This window comes from Acinonyx jubatus, chromosome F2 (genome assembly GCF_027475565.1).
Source record: "Acinonyx jubatus isolate Ajub_Pintada_27869175 chromosome F2, VMU_Ajub_asm_v1.0, whole genome shotgun sequence".
Classification (NCBI taxonomy): domain Eukaryota; kingdom Metazoa; phylum Chordata; class Mammalia; order Carnivora; family Felidae; genus Acinonyx; species Acinonyx jubatus.
Window position 1 is genome coordinate 78,100,237 of NC_069394.1, and position 24,582 is coordinate 78,124,818.

At 44.0% G+C, this 24,582-nt stretch overlaps 1 protein-coding gene across 15 annotated transcripts in view; it reads left to right on the forward strand.

Moving 5' to 3' along the window:
- PXDNL (peroxidasin like) overlaps positions 1-24,582 on the forward strand; it is a 446,099-nt gene that overhangs the window by 345,534 nt on the left and 75,983 nt on the right. For 13 of the 15 annotated variants that reach the window (XM_053208345.1, XM_053208348.1, XM_027042824.2 and 10 more), the window contains one exon: positions 2,108-3,593. In XM_053208345.1, coding sequence (XP_053064320.1) covers positions 2,108-3,593 — 1,486 coding nt within the window. Of the gene's footprint in view, positions 1-2,107; positions 3,594-7,075; positions 7,175-21,624; positions 21,826-24,582 lie in introns of those variants that run through there. The other 2 variants (XR_008292690.1, XM_053208355.1) reach the window with 2 other exon arrangements.

Genomic DNA, 24,582 nt, shown 5'->3' on the forward strand with positions numbered 1-24,582 from the left:
AATGGATGCAGACGTTTCTCGTAAGAACTGTAATTCAAAAGAAGTATGATCACGATATATCCAAACCTGTCAAGGTCTACCAGCTGTATATGTCTAGTAGATCTAGGAGAACCATTTTAGGTGCACTTACTTTTTGAATCCAAAAGATACTACTCCTTCCTATAGTAAAGGCTTTACTCCCAGGGTAATGTGCCTCTACTTATCATGGGAATCACCTCAATGATTCAGCGAATTTATCTGAATTCCTTCCTCTGTCTATAGCTTACGTATCCCTTCCAATCTTTTTTTTTTTCTCTTTTGCTATACTGAAATTCTCATGTATTTTTTCCCCAAAGCAGACGTTTATTTAGTAAATGTCAAATGAGACTGATATAGAAATCTTTCATATTTTCTTCATCTTTCTCTTTAAAATTAAATGAATGTGATTCTTTGCTGTACACTGTGTGCTCTGTGAGCACAACAGCAACTTCTAGAGGTTTGCGCTTTCTTTATTCCCCTTCAGAAAATAAACCAAGATACAGTGCACAGGGCCGTTTCTGTGCCTGACCCACTCCTTAGTGCCCTATACAATTTTTCCAAAGCTCTATTTAATAGCCCCTAGTGGTCCGTTATGTCTCGGGTTTCATAGCTTCCTTAAGAGAAATATCCAAGTGAAATTTCCATAGAGTCCATATTAGCACTTGAATCAAATTTCTGTCTGCTTAATTTTGAGTCTTACTAGCATGAGTTAGCCAAGGTCAGGTCTGCGAAAGCCCAGTTCTACATTCCTAAGTTTCAGGTCAGGACAATGGGGCTTTGATTTCTCTTCTCACACATATCTATTAGAAGAAGCAATTTTCAAGAATAACTTAGTCTAAATACATAACTAGAAAATAAGCAGTCAATATCTACAGATTTAGCTTTGCTAAAATATGCATCCACTGTGCATGATGGTTATTTTGCCAAACCGAGTATATATTCTCATTTAAAATATGAAAGAGCATTAGCAAAATTTTCCCAAGAAAAAAACCCACTATGTTGTTCTACCTCTGTCTTACTATTTGTGAAGTTAAAGGCCGTTTTTTCCCTCCAGGATCAGTTTGCCCTGAAAGTGAACCTAGGATCCAAGTCTTTATATACAGGAAGATTATTGTACATTTCCAAGATTAAGGTATCTGATGGCCCAACCCGAGAGCAGCTTATCCAGATGAAAGACAAGTGGTCCTGGTATCATGAGCCAGTTTCTGATGATTCATTAGGGATAATAACTCTTAGCAAACAGGACTTAGTGAACAGTCTTCGCAGATTTAGGATTATGCTGCAGTTTTTTTAAGCTCTGTTAAAAGAGGGGCTCCAGAACACCTCCGGGTTGTGTGGGACCTTCCCTGGGGAGTGGCAGTTTGTAATAGTTTGGAAGTTACTGCTTCACCCCTGCATGTCAGATATCATTCGGGTTAATCTTCACACCATCCCCACGAACACATCTTAGACCCTGTCTTCCAGGAGCACAAAACCTGAAAGAAAGGATTCTGAACTGGGGGAAAAAAAGTTACAATCTTGTGATAACAAATCTTTACTAACATTATATTGGTAAAGACGCAGAACTAGGAGTTTGAGGAGACTGGAACGTGTCTCTCCTTTCTTGTTCATTCTAGCAGGTAGTCATTGCTCCTAAGAGAGGCATCACTAAGCATCCCTCACCCCCATTAGAAGTTTTTTAATGTTTATTTATTTTTGAGAGAATGACAGAGCGCACAGGCGGGGGAGGGACACACAGAGAGAGGTGACACAGAACCTGAAGCAGGCTCCAGGCTCTGAGCTGTCAGTACAGAGCCTGGTGTGGGGCTTGAACCCACGAACTGTGAGATCATGACCTGAGCCCAAGTCGGATGCTTAACCCACGGAGCCACCCAGGCGTCCCCCTCGCCCCCCCCCCGCCCCCGCTTTTATTAGAACTTGGAACTTTCGGTTTTGTTCTAATGAAATCCTGTTGGATGTAGGAAAGACGTGTGCCCCCCCCCCCCCCCGGAGTGGCCCGTCCCCACGGCCCCTGGGTCCGAGGTCCCTCCCCTCCCTCCGCCCCAGGGACCGCCATCCTCACTCCCTCCCTCGCTGCTCTGCATTTCAGAATTCCGCTACAACGACCTGGTGTCCCCGCGCTACCTAAGCCTCCTCGCCAACCTGTCGGGCTGCACCGCGCACAGGCAGGTGCCCGACTGCTCGGACCTGTGCTTCCACCTGAAGTACCGAGCCGCGGACGGCACGTGCAACAACCTGCAGCACCCCGCGTGGGGCGCGTCCCGGACGGCCTTCGAGCGCATCCTGAAGCCTGCCTACGACAACGGCTTCAACCTGCCGCGCGGCGCGGGCCGCCAGCCCCTCCCGCCGCCCAGGCTGGTGTCCACGGAGCTGGCGGCCACGGCTACGGTCACCCCGGACGACCGGTACACGCACATGCTCATGCAGTGGGGCCAGTTTCTGGACCACGACCTGGGCCACACGGTGCCCGCGCTGAGCACGGCGCGCTTCTCGGACGGGCGGCCGTGCAGCGCGGTGTGCACGAACGACCCCCCCTGCTTCCCCATCCAGCTGCCCGACGGCGACCCCCGCCGCGCCCAGGCTGCCTGCCTGTTCTTCGCGCGCTCCAGCCCCGTGTGCGGCAGCGGCGCGACGTCGCCGGCGACGAGCTCGGTGTACGCGCGCGAGCAGGCCAACCAGCTCACCTCCTACCTCGACGGCTCCAACGTGTACGGGAGCTCGGAGCCGGAGTCCCGGGCGCTCCGGGACCTGGCCGCGCCGCGGGGGCTCCTGAGGACCGGCCCGCCGTGGGCCCCCTCGGGAAAGCACCTGCTGCCCTTCGCGCCGGGCCCGCCCACCGAGTGCGGCGGGCCCGGGCGGGCCGGCCGCAGCCCTTGCTTCCTGGCCGGGGACCACCGGGCCAACGAGCAGCCGGCGCTCACGGCCATGCACACGCTGTGGCTCCGGGAGCACAACAGGCTGGCCGCGGAGCTGCGCGCCCTGAACCCCCACTGGGACGGAGACACCCTGTACCACGAGGCCAGGAAGATCGTGGGCGCCGAGCTGCAGCACATCACCTACAGCCACTGGCTGCCCAAGATCCTGGGGGAGCCGGGCATGAGGCTGCTGCGGGGGTACCGGGGCTACGACCCCAGTGTGAACGCGGGCATCCTGAACTCCTTCGCCACCGCGGCCTTCAGGTTCGGCCACACGTTAATCAACCCGGTCCTGCAGCGGCTGAACGGCAGCTTCGGGGAGATCCCCGAAGGCCACCTGCCACTGCACAAGGCCTTCTTTGCGCCGTCCAGGATCATCGACGAGGGCGGGATAGACCCCCTCCTTCGGGGGCTGTTTGGCACGGCGGCCAAACTGCGGGTGCCGTCCCAGCTGCTGAGCCTGGAGCTGACCGAGAAGCTCTTCTCCAGCGCCCGCTCCGTGGCCTTGGATCTGGCGGCCACCAACATCCAGAGGGGGCGGGACCACGGCATCCCCCCCTACGCCGACTTCCGGGTGTTCTGCAACTTGAGCTCGGCGGAGAGGTTCGAGGACCTTCGGAACGAGATTAAAGACGCAGGGATTCGGCAAAAACTGAAAAAGTAAGTGTGCAAATGCTGCCTGGACGTAGACGTTTCTCGGGAGCGGGAGAGAAGCCTTAAAGGAGAGCTTTGCGCGGACAGATTTGGCTGCCTGGGGCTGTGGTTGCGGTCATTGCTAGGGCGGAAGGACTCAACCATTAAAGGAGGGGTTGCTAGACACGAAGCAGGAGCCCCCTTTGTGGCTCAGTACTGCTGCCTCTTTGCTAAGTACTTGTTACTACGTCTCAACTACGAGACGAGGGGCTGGCGTGCCTGGCGCACGCGTGCTCCCTGGTAACCCAATAAAGGCCTTTTCACTGATGTGATAAGGTCACAAGTTCTGATGTAAAGCCTCGGAAAAGGCCATCCGTCACACGGGCTTTCTTAGGCAGGGCAAAGTAGTGAAATGAAAACAAAAGTTTTTGCCGAAAGGACAAACAATTTCTAAATTTATCGTCAGAACGAAAGTCGAAGCTCATTCACTGTATCGTTAATGTCTTTCAGTAAAGTATTAGTATTATGTTCTCTTCTTTTCGTAATTTTTTAATTACTTTTTAATGTTTATTGTATGTTTGAGAGAGAGAGAGAGAGCATGAGCGGGGGAGGAGCAGAGAGAGAGAGAGAGAGAGAGAGAGACAGAATCTGAAGCAGGCTCTGTGATAGGGTCCCCTCCCTAAGGAGGAAAAAAATCATCAAGGCAGCCTGGCTCTATGTGCACCTGAGAACATCCTTCATGACCTTGTAACATGAGACCACTCAGTCAGACTGCATGTTTGAGTGTTACCATATATGGGAGACAAAGAAGTGGAAAATATACTAAAAACTACCCCCTGGGCTGTTTGGGGGCTCAGTTCTTCGGGTATGAACGCAACTGAGCAGTACCAGCAGGAGTGAAGTTGCTTCCTGGAAAGAAAAGCCTCAGCGTCAGGACTCTCTGTGCGAGAATCCTGCTACAGCTCCAGACTGCGAGCTGTCAGCTCAGAGCCCGGACTGGGGGCTTGACTCGGGGCTCGAACTCGTATGTGAGATCATGACCTGTGAGATCGTGACCTGAGGTGAAGTCAGCGCTTAACCCACTGAGCCACCCAGGTGCCCCAATATTACGTTCTCTTTATGTGAGATTCAGATTAACTTTTAACTTACGAGTAGAGTATGTTTCCAGGAAACAACTCTACCTGTTCCTTATGCTCCCCACCATTCATCCCCTAAAACAATGAAAAAAGAAAAAAAATGTTTCATTAAGAAGTTTTGTCTATAGTAGGCTAAACATAGGCTTACGTGTTTATTAATAGCTTATGGTGTATTAATGGGACATCTTTCAGAGAAGCTTAAAATTGCAAATTATGGAGCTAATTGTCAACATTAGGACTTTTTTGGTAACACCAAAGATGTGAATGTGTTTATGCCACTAGAATCGGTTTCATAGTGATGTAGAATGTTAAACTGTGAAAATGATAATACATGCAGAACAAATCAGAGCATCCTGCAGGTTGAATTTGCAGAACATCGACTTTGGACTCAGGGAGACCTCGTTTAAATCATTATTCCACCCCCTATTAGTGCTGAGAGCTTGTGAAAAGTATTTAAACAGTTTAAGATCTCAGAATATCTATGTATGAGAAAGCACTGAGTCCTCAGTGTTGTGCATAGATGAAATTGTATAGAATGTATCAAATACCTACAGTTCTGGTGCCTCGTGGGCAATCAGTAAGTGTTAGCTGTGGCTACATTTATTATGGCAGGATCATTTCAGTTGTCAGCGTCATTATGAGCTCGCACATCTGCTGTGATCCTGCCCTGTGCTAGGCACTGAGACCCGAGATGAAGGAAATAGCGTCCGTGCTCTGGAGAGGCTGACAGCCTGCTGGGAAGGCAGGGAGCTGGCTGTAATCGGTGTGGAAAGGGCTGTCATAAGAGATGGGAATTGAATGTTATGGGAGCACAGAGCTGAGAAATGGAAGGTACGTGTGAGATACACAGCAAGCTACTGATAAAAGATGCCATTTGATCTGCTCCTGGAATTTTCTGCGTGTGATAAGTTGAATGACGTGGGAACAGCGGGCAGCATCCCAGGGAGAGGGAAGAAGCAGGAACGTGTGGGGCTGTGTGGCAGGAGGCTGGGAGTAGGAAGGTGACCGGGGGTAGCTTTTAAAGGGCCCTGTGTGCCACGCGAGGGAGTTTGATCTTCCTCCTGTGTTTATTTTTTTTTATTTTTTATTATTTTTTAACGTTTATTTATTTTTGAGACAGAGAGAGACAGAGCATGAACGGGGGAGGGTCAGAGAGAGAGGGAGACACAGAATCGGAAACAGGCTCCAGGCTCCGAGCTGTCAGCACAGAGCCCGACGCGGGATTCAAACTCACGGACTGCGAGATCATGACCTGAGTTGAGGTCGGCCGCTTAACCGACGGAGCCACCCAGGTGCCCCTTTCCTCCTGTGTTTAAAGCAGGAGAGTGACTGAGGAGAGACTTCTCTGTGAAATGCTGACCTGCACCAGATGTCCGGGGAGGAGGAGAGGCTCCAGCAAGGAATTCCATGGTTTCTGGAACAATCCAGGTGGAGCGAGAAGGCAGCATAGATAGGCTCCTGATGGTATATGCAACACTATCGGTATTCTAAACGTTTCCTGTGAAGACATTGTCTGCATAGAATAAACCTGGGGGCAAGGCTTGCTTTGCTATTCATTGGAGTCCCACTTCTCAATATGCAGCTTACTTGCAAATTCACCACCAATTATAGAGTAGCCGAAATGTGTCCTTTGACAATGTTCTCATCACAGGGGCGCCTGGGTGGCTGAGTCGGTTAAGGGTCCCACTTTGGCTCTGGTCACGATCTCACAGCTGGTGGGTTGGAGCCCCGCTTCGGGCTCTGTGCTGACAGCTCTGAGCCTGGAGCCTGTTTCCGACTCTGTGTCTCCCTCTCTCTCTCTCTCTCTGCCCCTTCCCCACTCGCGCTCTGTCTCTCTGTCTCTTAAAAATAAATATTTTAAAAAACTAAAAAAAAAAAAAAGTGTTCTCATCACAACGTCCTCCTGAATCCTAAAGCTCTCAGGCTGCTGGTCATTGACGGAAGTGACATTAGGCGGGAACATAGATACCGGCCCCCTGCTGCAGGACACGGCCTCCCAGCGGCCAGTGCGCGACAGGACTGGCCTCTGAGCTGGACAGTGGTCCATACACCGCACACTGTTCACACGACTGCCTGGCTTTCTGTGTGCTCCTTTATTTTATTTTATTTTATTTTATTTTATTTTATTTTATTTTATTTTATTGTTTTTTGTTTTTATTTTTGTTTTCTGTGTGCTCCTTTAATGCATTTGGGACCTTAACACTGAGTCTTTTGACAACTGAACAAGGAGTCCTTATCTGGCTTTGGGGGATACTGGAACTGTGGGAACTTTTGTGCAGCCTGGTGGCGTTCTTAGCCCGAGGGGAGCAGGACTGACCAGGGTGGGTGGGTGCGGGGAGGCCAGGAGGCACAGCAATGCTACGTTCCCCTTAGGCTGCCACGGGTCTGACTCTGCCCTGGCTCTGGCCGGACATCCTTTGTGAGTTTGTGAAAGAGCAGCCACAGACTCATTCAGCCATGAGCACAAAACAGGTACCTTGGAGTCATGTTGACGGTCTCTGTCTGCAAGTCTGTAGATTTCTGTTTGTCAGGGGCTGATGTCACTGGCTCTAACTAGGCCGATTTACACAGTTCTCTCTGTACCCTCTCCTGTTACTTGTTACTTGTTTTCCTTTTCACGTTAATTTGCAAGCGTGGCTTTAAGTTTGTTTCTAAACCTCTCCCGGCAAATGTGGAAGCAAGGAGAGCGCATCCTTAGGTCAACAAAATAAACGCTGTCCCGTAACATTAAAAACTTCATAGTTCAGGTAATCGAGACAGATTAAGAATCGGCTAAAGCAGAGAGTCATAAAAATAAGGCCTAGGCTCGTCTTAGGTATTTCAGCTTCACACATTTGAGCGCACATTAAGTCCCGTAACTTGTGCTTTGGGGCAGGAGGGGGGCGGGGAGGTGAGGGGCAGAGTCTGAATTCCGGTTTTGTTATTGCTGCTGTGACACAGATCTGATCAGCATTCTCAGTCACCGGGTTTGGGCATAAGCTCATGCCCAGGCTGAATCTTGTGTGGGTACGGGTTGGTTCCGAAAGGGGAATAGGAATGTTCCACGGAAGCGATGGTATGAATGCAGATTCCTTGTTTACATTTCCCCCTACAGTTTATAGTTACGTAAGGCGCAACTAATTGGCATTGGGGTTTGACTCTCCTTTTGACGATCCTTCCCCAAACCCCGAGTTTCGTTTTCACAGGACTGAGTACTCTCCTCTTTTACACAAAGGTTTCATTATTTTATGTAACACATAATTAAATTACATAATCCAAATCACAAGTATGGCTGTGATAAGCAAGTTTGTAAACTCCACTGATTCCCAGCTGACAGCTCACGAGGCTGCAGCTGCAGCTCGGGCAGGAGTCCCCAACCCCAGGGCCGTCCCCACCCCATCCACGTGGGCAGGACAGCAGCTCGGCCGGGAGTCCCCAACCCCAGGGCCGTCCGCCCCCATCCACGTGGGCAGGACAGGAGCTTGGGCAGGAGTCCCCAACCCCAGGGCCGTCCGCCCCCATCCACGTGGGCAGGAATGGGGAGCGCAGGCTCCACACCCAGCATGGACCCTGAAGCAAGACTTGATCTCATGATGGTGAGTGAGATCATGACCCGAGCCAAAATCGAGAACCAGACGCTTAACTGACAGAGCCACCCAGGAACCCCCACTTAATAGTTTTAATCGACATACAATATCTTCATATTCCAGAATATATCCCCCCCATCTTTAAGTGTCATCAGGTCTACAAAGCTAACGATTTTCTTCACTTGTGTTAATGTTGAAGGCTTGTGACAGTTTACCACCTGGAAGTAAAATCTGATTTTCCTTGTTGCTTGTACCTTCACGTCGGATCCTTTAGGTAGCTTTTAAAAAGCCGGAACAACATGTGGAAATCCATGCTATAACTTTCCTCTGAAACGACCACGAACAGCACGTGATCTGTCACAGGAAAGCCGCACTGGGACAGGGTTTTCCTCACCTTTCAGTTCATTTCAGTCGGAATGGGGAGGCGCTTTGGATTCTCCTCGAGGAGCTCAGGGCCGGGGGAATCACAACCCACGTAACCCTCTCCTGTGACACATGGAGCAGCAGCAGCTAGCAAATCGGTAAGGATTTCTTCACGAAGGTGGTGTCAAAACCCAGCCCCCCATGCTGTTTCCCACGGTGGCTCATCAGTTTACATTCCCACCAGCAGTGCACCGCGGTTCCTCTTTCTCCACATCCTTGCCAACATCTGCCGTTGCCTGAGTTGTAAATGTTAGCCATTCTGACAGGTGTGAGGTGATACCTCACCGTGCTTTGGATTCGTATTTCGTATTTGGACGAGTGACGTTGAGCATACAGAGAAACAAACAAAACATTATTAGTTTTTTTACTTGAACCTTGAAATGTTTTCCCTTATTTTTTAAAGTTTAAATCCAAGTTAGTTAACATATACTATAATGATGATTCAAGGAAAGAATTTAGTGATTCGTCAGTTACATACGGCGCCCAGTGCCCATCCCAACAAGTTCCGTCCTTAATGCCCGTCACCGTGTAGCCCATTCCCCCCGCCCAACACTCCTCCAGCAACCCTCAGTTTGTTCTCTGTATTTAAGTCTCTTATGGTTTGTCTCCCTCTCTGTTTTTATCTTATTTTTGCTTCCCTTCCCTTGTGTTCATCTGATTTGTTTCTGAAAGTCCTCATATGAGTGAAGTCATATGATGCTTGTCTTTCCCTGACTAATTTCACTTAGCATAATACACTCTAGTTCCATCCACATCGTTGCAAATGGCAGGATTTCATTCTTTTTGATTGCCGAGTAATACTCCATTGTGTGTGTGTGTGTGTGTGTGTGTGTGTATGTGTGTATCACATCTGTATCCATTCATCCATCGATGGACATTTGAGCTCTTTGGGTTTTCCATATAGCGTATCGTGTCATCTGTGAAGAGTGAAAGTTTGACTTCCTCCTTGCTGAATTAGATATCTTTTATTTCTTTTTGTTGTCTAATTGCTAAGGCGAGGACTTCCAACACTATGTTGAATAACAGTGGTGAGTGGACATCCCTGTTGTGGCCTGACCTCAGTGGTAAAGCTCTCAGTTCCCCCCCTTCCTCCCTTTCCTCCCCTCTTCTTCTTTCCGTCCTTTCCCCTCCCTGCTTTCCCTTGTCTGCCCCTCCTTCCCTCTCTTCCTCCTTCCCTCTCCCTCTCTCTCTTCCCTCCTTCTTTCTTTCATTCTTTCCTTCCTTCCTTCCCTCCCTCCCTCCCTTTCTTTCCTCCTTTCCTTGTCAAAATGTTTTAGTTTTCAAAGAGTTAAAAGACCATACAAAAATTACTCAAAAATGAATTACTTATTTTTTAACTTTTTAAAAGATCTTTTAATATCTTTTATTTATTTTGAGAGGGAGAGAAAGAGCATGAGTTGGGGGAGGGGCAGAGAGAGAGAGAGAGACAGAGAGAGAATCCCAAGCAGGCTCCACACTGTCAGTGCAGAGCCCAATGCAGGGCTTGAACTCACAAACCATGAGATCGTGACCTGAGCTGAAATCAAGAGTAGAATGGTTAGTCAACAGAGCTGACAAGGTGCCCTTATTTCTTTTTTTATGGGATTATTTTTACTCTTAAAAAAACATGCTCTTTCTCTCTATTCTCTATTTCTCTCTATTTTTCTCTCTATTCTTTGAAAAACATATAATAAGCAGAACGTGAGGATTAATCAGCCATTGAGTGGCGAACATAAATTCTCAAACAGAGAGAGGCCATTTTGAAAGCTATTTTTGAATCCTCTTTTGAAAATATAACGTGTGCATTTTTTGTGGATGTGGTTACTTCTGTTCTTTAATAAGTGCGAGGTTTTTTGTCACCCATTCTCACGGGGATGTGCAGCTGCCTCAGCTTTTTTAAAGAATAGCTTATAATTCGCCAAGTAAGTAATTTATATTCAGTACCTACTCCTATCTTGTAGCTGCTTCACTGGATACTGTTAAAAAAACAAAAGCACTTAGTTTCTCCTCTTTTCCACCCTGAGGTACCACAGGGTCAGACTGCAGTGACGGCTTCTCAATAGCTTATGTCTGTCTCTGCCCCCCTGCCCCCCACTCTGCTCAGGACTTGGCCATCGTTTCCTCAAGACTCCTGGCTCTTGTGCTTCTAAATGTCTCTCAAACTTCCATACTCCTACCTGCCTTAAAGGACCTTTCGTCAACATCAGCCCTTTGACTTCATTGAATGGTTAGTATGTTAGCAAGTTCAGTTGCTGTGAAAACAGTGACTCTTAGCCACTTCATGCTAGACCACTTGGAAAATCTTCCAGAACCTTTGAACCTTCTTTTGCAGAGAAACGCAGCAAAACTACACAACCCAGATTCTGCATGTATTATTAGAGGCCTCAGATTCTTAAAGCCGCCCATGGACGCTCCTCTCCCATTGATTTGGCACCCATATCCGTCCGGCACCCTCTTTTCCCCCTCGGGCCTACCACGCGTGTGCAGTGGGGGCTCGCCCGCCTCGTGTCTTGAGATGGTTGCTCCCTTAGCCGAAAGCAGCCCCAGACTGGAAACTCCCCTCTGTTCTTAGTCCTTGCTCAACTGTCCTTGTCTCCTGTCCCTATTGGAGGGAGTGACTTTGTTCTTTCAGTTACAGAAGGATACTCGACCGTTTAAATATAGCCAGGCCTCCAGAGGACCGGCATTTTCTCTCCACCTCTTATCTCTGCTCCTTTCTGTTCAGGATTTATTTTTCGTTCTCCCTCAGCTCCCTTATCTCCTGTTTTATACATATGGTGCACTGCAGACAGCTCTCTCTCAGCTCCCAAGGTCACATACAGGATTTCAGAGCACAGCCAGCCCAAGATTCCCGAGTATCGTATTTTCTCTAAACAATACTTTTAGAAGTACACCGTCTTACACAATTATACCAACTCCTATTGCTAGACTGTAAATGCCATTCTTAGAGCCTTTCCTCTCCTGGTCGTTTTCATTCCGTCACATTTCTGCCTTTCTAGGGAACGTATTAATTCAATGACGGGGTTCCAAGAGTCTGTCCTTCTTGGTTGCAGAGAAATTGTCTCATTTATCGCTGAGTCCCCAGAGCTGAGCACATGGCCTAGCGCAGTGCAGCACTTTGGGAGACACTGGGGAAGTGTGGCCGCCTGGCGAGGCTCATTTTAGCTCCCTAAGGGCCCTGGGTTTGAAAATTAGTCTCAGTTTGAAGCCTCTGACCAGATAAAGTTTTCTTAGGTGTAAACCAAGTTTTTACACTTATCCATACCAATTTACTTTTCCATCAAATATTTAGTAGCCTCAATTAACTACGATATATTCTAATTTTATATGTACAAAGGAGTGGAAAGGTACAGCACAGCAAGCCACATGTGTGTTCGATTCTTGCATTACCTTCACCCCAATTTCAAAAAATTAAAAACTCATTCAATCAACCTTGTAGCCCTGAAACAAGGAAAACACACGACTGAGCAAATAAAAAGTGACAAGAGGCCAATTAAAAATCAGGTTGTCAGTCAGTTATACCCAGAGGTCCCGTTCTTAGAAGGCACTCAAGACCGTTCATTTAGCAAAAACGGAATGCAAAATAATTAATTCAACACTTTAAAGCATGACATTTAATGACATTTAATTTAGCATCAGTTTGGTGGATGTTATCGTGATGAGTCTTAGTAATTGTGTTTTAGAAATGAATTTCTTTCAGAATCTGCCTTTATTCCTGCCTTTGAAAATTGAGGCTATATTAGATTATTTTACCATGATAATCATTGAGGACATTTATACTATGTTATACTGTTATGCTATACATTATGGTAATATATACTAATATTATCCCGTAACTTAATTAGTCCTGGTTCTATACAAGATGAAATTATATTTCTACATACTTTATAGAACACTTTATCATGATCAAAATATGTGCTTCATTTTATTTTTAAATTCTGTTTTGCCAAAAAATATGTATCTGGATGCAATTTAGTATATTTTGCCTAAATCTCCCAATCTGACTAAACCAAAATTACATTTTTAATCATTATATGGCGACTGTAATATGTAGTGAAATGCACATTGTAAGTATACAGCGTGATGACTTTGAACAGTGTTCATCCCTGTGTAATGATCACCTGGTAAAGACCGAGAACGTTTCCTCACCTCAGAAATTTACCTCTTGCTCTTTGCACTTAAGCTTCCCACCCAGGCCCTCCCCGGCCGCCCCAGATCAGGTCTCTATCACTGGTAGTTTCTGGGACTTCATGTAAAATGGAATCGTACCGTCTATACTCTTTTAGGCTTGGCCTGTTTTGCTCACCGTGCTTTTGAAAATTCACCCAGGTGTCAGCTGTGTCCATAGATGATATATTTTGTTGTGAACGTGAGTGGTAGTATTTGTATGGATGTACCCATATTTGTTTATTCATTCACCTGAGGTGGCCATTAGGATGTTTCCAGTGTTTATTCTGAGTGATGCTGCCAGTGAAGACTCATAGGCAAGTCTTTGTGTGGACTTCCGTGTCCGTCTCTCTTGAACGGAAGTCTAACAGTGTACTTTCCGGATCACTTGGGAGCTCTGCTTGTCTCTTCTTCAGGTTGATATTTTCCACTGATTTTTCTTTCAAGTTCACGGGCTCTTCTGCCGTCCTCAACCCCCTTTTACAAACGTCACGTGAGATTTTCATTTCAGTTACACCGGTCCCCGAATTCACACGTCTTTACGGTTGCCAGTTCTCTGGTGACGTTTACCGAAATGATACCTCATTAAGAACGTATCTTATTTAATTTTGGAGTATGTCGGTGAGAACTCCTTTAATGTCCTTTCCTGATCAGTTCAACATCACAGCCGTACTTTTGGAGTTGAGTAGCATTGACTACTTCTTTTCTAATGTGCGGACCACATTTTTTGTTTTCTGTCTTGTAACTCTTCAATGCATATCAACTACTGGGATGCCACCTTGGACTTGTATAGGTTTTTGCTTTATGGTTTTTCTCACTGGAAATATGGAAAGCCCAGGGCGTTATCCACTGGGCCTCACTGACTTGAGCGGACCAGTCTCCAAGCTCTGTCTCCCATGCAGATGCTAGGCTTTAGGCTTTCTTGGAGTGTGTTTTATCCTTGTGAGGACAGAGCCGATCCGAAGACTTGGTGTTCTGTGCCTTGCCTGTCTGTCTCAGGTTACTAAGGTGTTACAGGGGTCTTCTGTTATGATTCAACCCCCTGTGGTCGTTGCTGTCTCTAGGACTCAGGTATTCCCCCAGACTCAAGGGCTGGCCCAGCCCCTCCCAAGCTCTGGCCCCCTCCCCTCTGTGTTTCAGCAGCTTCAGCTGCTCTGAATTCTGGTCAGGATCCCTCAGCACAGCACCACCTTGAATTCTAGCAACGTGCACGGCCTAGGGTAAGTTTTCCCCAGGCACAAAGCTGGGCCTTTGTGAGAGGTTTCGCTTTCCTCAAGTCTCTTAGGTTTATGCTGCCTATTGTCCAATATCTGAAAACTATGCACTCATATTTTGAACTCTTTTATGGTTGTTTGTAATGGAAAGACTAGTCTCTTTCTGTGGTAGGGTCCCCTCCATAAGGAAAACAAAAACAGAAACAAAAAACCTCAAGGCCACCTGGCTATACACATACATGACAACATCCCTCACCACCTTAACATGAGACCACTTAATCAGACTGCATGTTTGTGTGTTACCATATATGGGAGACACAGAAGTAGGAAAAAAAAAAAAATATATATATATATATATATATATATATATATATATATATAAAACTACAGGGGCGCCTGGGTGGCTCAGTCGGTTGAGCGCCCGACTTCGGCTCAGGTCATGATCTCGCGGTCCGTGAGTTCGAGCCCCGCGTCAGGCTCTGGGCTGATGGCTCGGAGCCTGGAGCCTGCTTCTGATTCTGTGTCTCCCTCTCTCTCTGCCCCTCCCCTGTTCATGCTCTGTCTCTCTCTGTCCCAAAAATAAATAAACATTAAAAAAAAAAAACAAAAAAAAAACACAAAAAAAAAACTACAGGGGTGTAGTTCGGGGCTCAGTTCTTCAGTACAAACCCAACTGAGCCGTGCCGGCACGAATAAAGTTGCTTCCTGGAAAGACAAGCCTCAGTGTCACAGCTCTCTGTGTGTGAGAATCCCACCACGTTTCCACTTACGATTCCACAGCCAGAAACAGAATCTTACATTCATTCTCACGCAGGTAGTTGTTTCTCCTACGATTCAGCCTTAGTGCAATTGTTTGCACAAAAGTTGTTACCTTCCTTAATTAAATCTGTATTTTAGGTTACTCTCTACCTCCGCCTGACTTTTTAGCGCCATTCTCTCTGTGTTTTCCTCTGCTGCATTCCTGTTTTCTTACAGCATCAGAATTATGGCAGAGCACAAATTAGAGCATGTCACCTCTGCTTAAAAACATCATGGGATTTCCTCTTTCCAATTAGGTTAAGAGACATATTAAAAAAAAAAAAAAGTCTCCTGTGCTTGGAGACAAGTCCCTTTAGACTCTGACACAAGTCCCTTTAGACTCTGACACGAACCTACATTTCCAGCTCTGTTTCTTGTTTTGCAAGCCAAACCCCGGGCGTTCTGCGTTACCTGTTTCGCCGTTCGCTTTTCCCCTTTCCCGAGAACGCCATGATCTTTCTGGCATTTGTGTCTTTGCATAAGCTGTTCCTTCTGCCTGGAAAACTTTCCTGTCCTTCACCTCCTCCGTTAAGACCACCTCAGTCTTTCAGATTCAAATCAAAGTTTTTGAATATTGTTACCCCTGCAGAGCAGACTTTTTCTCCGTGGTCTGTACGCACTTTGTTCTTACTTACAGCAAAATACTTCTTACTGTGACTGCTTATGTGCTCAACCTTTTCATTGAACTCTGAGCGTCCTGAAGGAAAATACCATATCTCCTTAAACTTTCTATCCTTCACATCTGGCAGCCTTCCTATCTCACAATGCCTGGTTCTTCGCAAATATTTGTTAAATAGAGTACATATGTTTTTGTTGTTTTATTTTCTTTTTGGTTTCGAAGGATTTTAATTCTTCTTGCTTTAGATCAGGGATTTGGGCCATGTAAATCTTTGCAAATAAATTTAAATTGAAGTAAATTGTAATATGTTACATAAGTAATTTTTACTATATCTTAACTTAAACAACTACAAAAAAAAACCCTGTAAGAATTGCAGTGTAATTTGTGATGATAACATGAATAGAATATGAGCATTGGGAATTATTTGCAACTCAATTACCAGTTAAGGAATTAAGTCTGAATTTTAAATAGGCAAGTTTATTTTCTCTTATTTTATCATGACTTCTGGCCATTAACAGTACCCAGTAGAGAATCACTTTAAGGACCGTAGTAGTCTAACATGTTTGATCAACTTTTTATTTTTTAGCCCAAAGCCTAAATAAAATACTTTGGTTGAGCATCAGACCTGATGGGTGTATGTTCATACATGACCTGTCTGTGAAGATCGCCTTGGAATAGTTAGGGCAAAAACATTCATTAAAATACTAAAAAATAAAATGTAACTAAGAATTTCCTTCCCAGCTGTCCAGTGGAAAAGTTACTTTTCGGAAGCGAAAAATATAATCAAGTCCCTGTTTTTCTCCTGTGAGCTAAAAATAGAAAATTGCTTTGCTACAAGCTCTTGAGAAGAAAAGCAAAGCTAATTTCGACTGACATATGCCTTGTTTACTTACTGTTTACTTCCCGATAAATGTTCACATGCATCCCGGCCTCTCAGGACTCAGTTACCACTGAGTTGTGTGGAAATACAGGTAGCTTGTGCTCTGCTAAGGAAGCTCTTTGGGAACAGTGGGGGTCTTCCCAGGTCCCCGTGTCACACTGTCCCAGAATACGCCTGCAGTGTGCGGCCAGTGGGGGTGTCTCAGCGCACAGCATCTGACTTGACAACTGCAGCTTAGCTATTTCGATCACAAATCAAACATAAATGAATGCTATGTTCGGATTGCCCATCAAGTCTATCCTTTTTTTCTCGGAACCGTGGGTGGTCTGTTGAAGCCGACGTCCCTGACTGCGGGCCTGTTTATTGCCAATCTATAGAACACGGTTATTTCTCAGGCAAGTGGAGCTAAGATCCATTAGTGTCAGTACCTGTAGCAAGAGAGGCACATGCTACCCTAATGTGTTGTAATCTTATATAATCTTCCCTTAGAAAAGAAAGAAAGGAGCAGTGGGGGCGCTATGGAATTATATTGTGACAGTCCCATTATCCAGTGACATTATGCTAGTGATTTAGAGGGGGGCAGGCTAACTGCCCTGAAAGTCAATTGAAGTAAGTATGGGTCTCGTTAGGCAACGATAGATCTTTTTTTTTAAGTTTTCCAAAGCTATTTTTTTTCTCTGCTAAAAAAGAAAAAAGAAAGTGATAACATAGCCACGTGTTGCCTGTTTTCCGATATAACTTGTTCCGTTGTGGTGTTTCCTACTTTTCATGTCTGTTGAGTTATTCTATGACCTTGTTTTCTCCCCTTGGAAACCCAATTTTATCCTGTCTGTTAATCCTTCAATGTCCTCTCTTCTGTAATTTCACCTTTTATTTAAAAAAAATGCTAAACATTTATTTTTGAGAGAGAGAGAGCACAAGTGGGGGAGAGGCAGAGAGAGGGAGGCATAGGATCTGAAGCAGGCTACGCTCTGTGAGTGCCTAGCCCGATGGGGGGCTTGAACTCAGGAACCGTGAGATCATGACCTGAACCAAAATCAAGAGTCGGCCGCTTAACCGACTGAGCCACCCAGGCACCCCTTCACCTTTTATTTTTTAATTAAACATAAGGTTTCTTTAAAATTTTTTCTGGTTCCTTCTTGTGTCCCATAATTTTCTTAACCCCCTTGTTTCTAATTTCTTTAATTTAATAAATCCTTTTTTTTTCTAAATTCTGTTATCAATGTCTTAGCTTTTCTGTTTGCATGAAGAGCATTGCTCCCCTCAGTATTAGATCAATTCCACAAACATTTGTTAGGTTACTCTTATTTATAAACCAGGATTGGGAAAGGGGAGGCAGCACAGAGGAATTAAATGGCATTGCCACATTTGACAGTCTCTCAAGTGCGATTTTGAAGAATCTGTCAGGTGCTGTTTCAGTCATCGTGAGGGCTCTTTTGTGCTTTGCCAAGCATCTGGGACTGCGTTTACAAAGTCAGGGGACCCAGAATTGCAGGGCTTAGCATGTATCCATACGCACATTTTATAAGCACATGTAGCCACGTGGGCACGTCACAGGCTCTTTCTAGGGCCTGGGGAGGGACCCCGGTGGTTCCAGCTCTGAAGAGTTATTTTCATTTGCCTCGTGGTAAGTCTGGCTCTGGGGCATTACTCAGTAACTAGACCTACCCACCACAGATACTTTTCCTTGTCCAAGCATGTATCTCTTAGGGTTGCTGAGTCTATGGCATCTTTGCAACGGGTGAGGCAGAGCATTGTGCCCATTTGGGTCCGTCCCAATTTGTACCTGGGGCTCTTCCAAGGAGAACAGATAAGTGGTAATGAGAGAAAGGCCCAATCCCTTGGGGAGCCCCTGGGCAGGCCAAAGACTCCCAGGCATATGTGACCCTAGGACTAGGGCCTGTACCCCTGGACGCATGAGACTGAAATGGCACTATAAATGCTAAAACTTCAGAGTAAATGTGAATACTCCTCAATCCAGACTCCAACACAAGGTTTGGGAACCTATAGTTCACAGGCTGGCCACCTGTTCTTATAAATAGTTTTATTGTTACACAGCCACACCCATTCCTTTGCACATTAAGTGTGATCAGTTTTCCATTATAGTGGCAGGGTTGAGTAGTTGCAATAAAGATTGTGTGGCCCGAAAAACCAAAAATATCTGTTACCCGCTATTTAAGAACAAGGTTGCTGATGCCTGTTCTAGTAAAATACAAACACAATAGAAGAGTGATATTCTTTAATGAATTCTTCTAATTTATCTCAAGATTTGGGAATGATACTGTTTATTTTAGGCTTATAATTTTCTCATATCAAAATAAGACACTCACATATCGAATTATCTCAAAATGGAAGTTAGGTCTTTCTTGTTAATCTTAAATTTTATGGATTTTATAAGGCAACCATTTAACACATGAGATGCTGTTTTTGTTTAAATGGTTTATGTTCCAAAATGAACAGAATAGTTGAGGTGGAACTTTCCTATATATGCCATGAAGACTTACCTACTTTCTAGGTCATTATTTTGTGAACTAGTGTTAACTTAGCCGAGCACAAACAGTTGACAAGTGGGGAATTTATCTGATTCCGAAGTCTAGGCTTTATCCACAGCCCAACTAGAGTAATATATAGCTCTGCATTGTTTCCTCTGATTGCTGTAACAAATTATCACAAACGTGGTGACTTAAAATGACATAAATTAATTATCTTAGAGTTCTAGAGATGAGAAGTCTGGAATATGTCTCATTGGGAAGAAATCATGGTGTCCCTTTCTGGGGTCTCCAGGAGAATCTATTTCCTTGCCTTCCTAGCTTCTAGAGACTGCCTGCCTGCATAGCTTGGCTTGCCTACTGTCTTCAGAGCCAGCAATGGCGGTTGAGTTTCTCACATGACATCATTCTGACACTATTCTGTAGTCAACTCTCCCTGACCCATGCTTCGGGCTCTTATCTACTTTGAAGGACCCGTGTAATCACACAGGTAATCCACAGTCATCTGCCATCTCAACATTCTTAATTTACTCACATTTACGTTTCTTTTGCTGTGATAGTTAACATACTCCCAGTTTCCAGGGATCAGGACGTGCTCATCTTTGTAGGGGGAAGCGGAGGTGAGAGGTACATAGTCATTACACAAAACTTACCATTGCCAGTATTTTCTTTACTTTTTAAAAAATTGTCGGTGGTGGTGTTTTGCATTGGCTTTAGAACAGAAGGAGAATGCGAGAAACATTTTAATTCAGCACATACAAATAAAGACTCTGATATCAGACCATAGGAGTTCTGGGCACTCTCGGACTCCTTCTCACTGTGTCAGTCTTTGTAACCTTTCCTAGTCTCCTATTTCTAGTTTCTAAAATGAGGCTAATACTAGTCAGTGTCTCATAAGTTTGTTGAGAAGGTTACATTACTTAAGGCAAGCCAAAGTCAGCAGAATTGTCTGGAAGCCCCCAGTGAACACTAGCTGTTTGGACATATTAGAATGCCATGTTTAAATGAAGCTGCTTCAGGTTCCAGTTGCCAGTAGTGTTGATTCAGGAGAATTAGAGAAAAATATTCTGCAAGTAAAGCTGGAAAGAATGTGTCTCCGTGGGAGTGAGTCTTTCCTTTTCTGTTCATGGTAGCATGACATACACATGAAAGGTACACTTCAGATTGGAAGCGAAACGGATTGACTTTATATTATGCAAAAATCTTAACAGGTCATGTATAACTCAAAAGTTTTTTTTCTCACAACATACATACCAAAGTGGAGTCGGGATGATCTCATTTGTGTAATCTCTAGTCTTGGTGTTAAAATTATTGAGGAGCTTTGGTATTCATGTCCATGACTATCAAGCAATTTCTCCGAACTTCACAATACAAAACACACTGTTGTCACTGTTGAAAATCTGTGCTTTGTGCCATTTAATTAGGGCAGCTGGTTGCCTCACTGAACAGATAAAAAGCCCAGGAGACCTTGAATGTACATCTTCACTTGTTGGCTGCAATTGCAGAAAGCAGTTGATGTGGTTTTCTGCTTTAGTGGATGAGAAAAGCAATAATAACTGTTATCACGCAGAATTCGTAGAATACATGGAAAGTATTTTTAAGTGCTTGATAAGTTAAAGGAAAGAAATGCTTGAATTAATGTTCGTACTTACCTGAGAGTATTAGAGAAGCTGTAGGACCCAGGTGATGTATCTCGTGATGTATCACCTGGTCCTTTTCTAGGCTCAATAGTGACTTTGAGAACTTGGGCTAATTTCATGGCCTGCATAGGTTTCCAGTTCCTTAAGCGTGTTATTCATCAGCTAGGACATCGGAAACTCCTAGAACGTGCTAAAATATGCACGTTCAAAGGAGCCTTTGAAAATATTTGAGTGTGAGGTAGACATAAGCTGATTGGAATCAGTTTAGAATGTTTTTAAATATTGAATCAAGTCAATAATTGCTTTCATTCTATAGAACACCAGATGTTCTTTGCAAATTTGCAAAGCCATCTTGGTCAAAATCCCCATTACTGCATTAACTCTGAATGGTACTTTGTAACCTTTTTTAGCTAAGGTAGAATTTTTTAAGTGTGACATCTATAGTCAATGAATTCGCCAGCTTATTTTCTATCTTGAAGTACCTGAAGTAACATTTGAAAGTGCAATTAAAATATGTAAACATATTGTGCTGTATATAATATTAAATTTTTTCTTTGTTGTTCTTACCTATTCCATTATTGGAAATAACAGAAAAGCAACTTTAAAAAGAGTATGACATGTTCTATAAGGAATTTGACTAATAGCCTCCTTTCAGTGACAGTTTGACTTTAAGAGAATTTCTTGGGAAATAACCAATTCAGTAAAGTAAGCCTCTTTTTGTTGTTGTTGAACTTTTTCTTAGACCTATTGAATAAAAAGTAAAAATACAAAGGAGGGTTTTAAACATTAAAAAGCTCAAAATAAAGGGCAATTTTTACATGCCATAAAGGACAAAGAAACTAAAAGCCGGGGAGAAATCAGTGGTGAATGCCGTCTTGGCCCAAGAGTTATGATACATGAATAGTGGTTCTAGAAATCAGAGGTGGGGGTTTTACTGCCCACCTAGGGCCAGGAGAAGCCTCCCACCTATTGTAGGCAGAGGGCTGAAACAGAGATGCCTGCACAAAGGTGGCTTCATCTATTCAAAGGATGAAGGGAATGAGAAAAGCACTTTCCGTCAGGGGTTGATGCTGGAATGGAACACGAGGCTTTGTGGAATATTTCTGAAAGCCTGTGTTACACAGGAGAGAAATGTGAATTTACTCAGATGCCGTGATGCTGGAAAGAGCAGCAGCGTGGAGACCACCCCCGGGATGTGTGAGACCATGAAGATCGTGGCAAAAGCTTGGGTGAAATCTCCGTGTAGGTTTTCCACAAGCTGACGTGTACGGACAATCAGCGGAAAGACAAAACAGACTCCTAGGATGTTGTCTCCGTCACATATGCACACCAGTTAAAAACTGATGGGGTAAGTAAATAGCCAGAAGATAGCCAGAGATGAGAACAAATGAAAAGCAGTAAAACAAAACAAAACAAAACAAAGAATCAGGATGCGAAATCAAGGGAGATGAGGTCAGTATGAAAGATACTGTAAAGGTAATTAAGTAAGTAAAAGAATGTGTAGATACCATGTTAAAAGATACTGTGAAAGTAATTAAATAAGTAAAGGAATGAATAGATACCACATTAAAACAAAAGGAAAATGTAAGAAATACAGATATTTGAAAAATAAATAGAATTTTCAAACATGATATACAACTACTTAGAATAAAGAATTAATGAACTGGAAGAGAAACTCAAAGGGATCATTCAGCGTGTAATACTAACTGATAAAAAGAATAAATCATAAGAAAGATTCAAAAACACGGGGTGCCTGGGTGGCTCATCGGTTGAGTGTCCGACCTCTTGGTTTCAGTGCAAGTCATGGGACTGAGCCCCAAATTGGGCTCACACTCAGCATGGAGCCTGCTTGGGATATTCTCTCCCTCTCTCTCTCTCTCTCTCTCTCTCTCTGCCCCTCCCTTGCTCATTATCTCTCTCTCTCTCTCTCTCAAAAAAAAAAATAACAGACATGGAGAAAGATTGCAAATGCCAAATATTTATAGACATTTCAAAAGATAGAGAAAGGAATGCAGGCAAGACACAATGGAAGAGTTAATGGGAGAAGAGTTACAGAATTGAAAGACTTCAGTCCTCAGATTGAATGAGCAATGTACCCATCTACTGCCTACCTAACTTAGAGTATAAAACAAACCTGTGTCTTTGAAGCCTGCATGGTTAAGATGGGCTAGGTTATGGTCATCAACAACCACAAATCTCACAGGCTGAACTTGGCAGACATTTATTAATGGCTGACTCATGTTAAGTGTCTAACTGAAGTTGGAAAGAATAAATATAAAAGCAAAAATTAATAAAGTGGAAATGTAAAAACTGAGAGTAATTAATATATCCAATTGCTAGAAACAATAAAAACACAAAATAAGCAGACTTTTTAAAAAATTGCTGCTTTTATTTTTATGAAAATAATTTTGAAAGTCTTATTACATAAATAATTTCTTAATTGATCTTAGGATGATGAAAAATACAATGCCAAATTAGAGCCTTTAGAAATTTGAAATCGTCAGAGAAAAGCAACCAAATAGTCTCTGGGCTCTAAGTAAGGCAAACTCAAATTGTAAGGAGCACATTGTATTGTGGAATATATAAAGAGATGAAACTCTACTCAGTTTATTGGATGAAACCAGCAGACCTCTGGTAATCAACCTTAAGACAACATCAATAAAATCATATCCTAGTATCTCTTTTTTGGTAAGGAATGAAAAATGTTTAAAGTGCTTCTCCATCAAATCACGAATAGTAATAGAATAACATAATTAAAGGAGAGATGATTTCAGGAATGTAAGAATGCGTCAGTATCAATATAATGATCACAATAGAATGTCCAGTTATAAAACCCATACAATCATCTGAGAATGTGACAAAGTGACATTTGGTAAAATTGAATACACATTCAAGATGAAAGTCCTAACAGCCACAACACCTACAATAACAACAACGGCAGCATAATTCTTAGTATTCAGGGAATAGAAACATCTTTGACCATTATATTCACCAGTGCGTTCAATTATTAATTAAGCTAATTAATAAGTATTTATGAACTGTCTGGTCTGTCCTTGCTATTTGCTTAATAACAGGCACACAGCCAATATTCTAGTGCAAAAGGCAAATAACTAGCCGTTGTGTGACCAGTCCCCTTCTGTTACCTCTGTGACAAACACTGCTGGACTCTCACAGACTCTTTCATGCTGAACCCGGATATGACCTCAGAATTCTTCTGGATGTGGTTCTCATGGCAACCAGCAGTCGCTCCCATTTCATTGGGCTTCGCACACCAGAGGCGACCTCCTCATGACCCCTCACTACAACTAGTCCCATCTGGAAACCCGGGAAGGCTCTATTACCGGTAGTTTACGTGGCCTTTGAATTTCATTGCAATGCGCCATGTTGCCATGTGGGAAAAGCGAGTGGTAGGAGATACAAAATGGGGACTGCTTATTCTTGTAATTTGCGAATTCTCACCATTTTAGAATGTTGTCTCGAAGGGAGACTTGTAAGAGGAGGTGAAGATGATGAGATGTTAGCAGTGTCAGAGTTTGTGGTGGGTTTTAGTTCCTCTGTGAAGAAGGGTCACGGTCATCTGTGAAGGTGCAAGGGTAGAGCAACGGGAAGTTGGATTTGGGTGGAGAACGTCTAAAATAGTAATGGATCAGAGTGGAGGAGGGGCAGACGGAGTACCAAACCAAAATTGTTTTGCAGCTTTGGAGACACAAATGAAATTTATAAATCAAATGTTTACAGTTAAGATCAAGTAGGGTAATAAAAATGTTTATCACTGAACCGACATGTAGAAAAGACTCTCCTCCATCTACTCTATATCTGTCTATCTACCTACCTACCTACCTACCTATAAGCTATCTATCCATACCTTTCTATCTATATCGTCTACCTATTTATCTATCTACTCTCCATCTATTTGTCTATCTATTATCTATCTTCCATCTGTCTAATCTAATCTATCTGTCTTGCTACAACTACAATGACATATGGAGCAAGACTTTGGAGACTTAGAAGAAATCTCCATTTTTGTGGATACACTTTTATATACTACAGTTTGTGTTTTAAACACCTGTTTAGGCCTTCTGGTGGGCCTGTGCATTTTAGACCA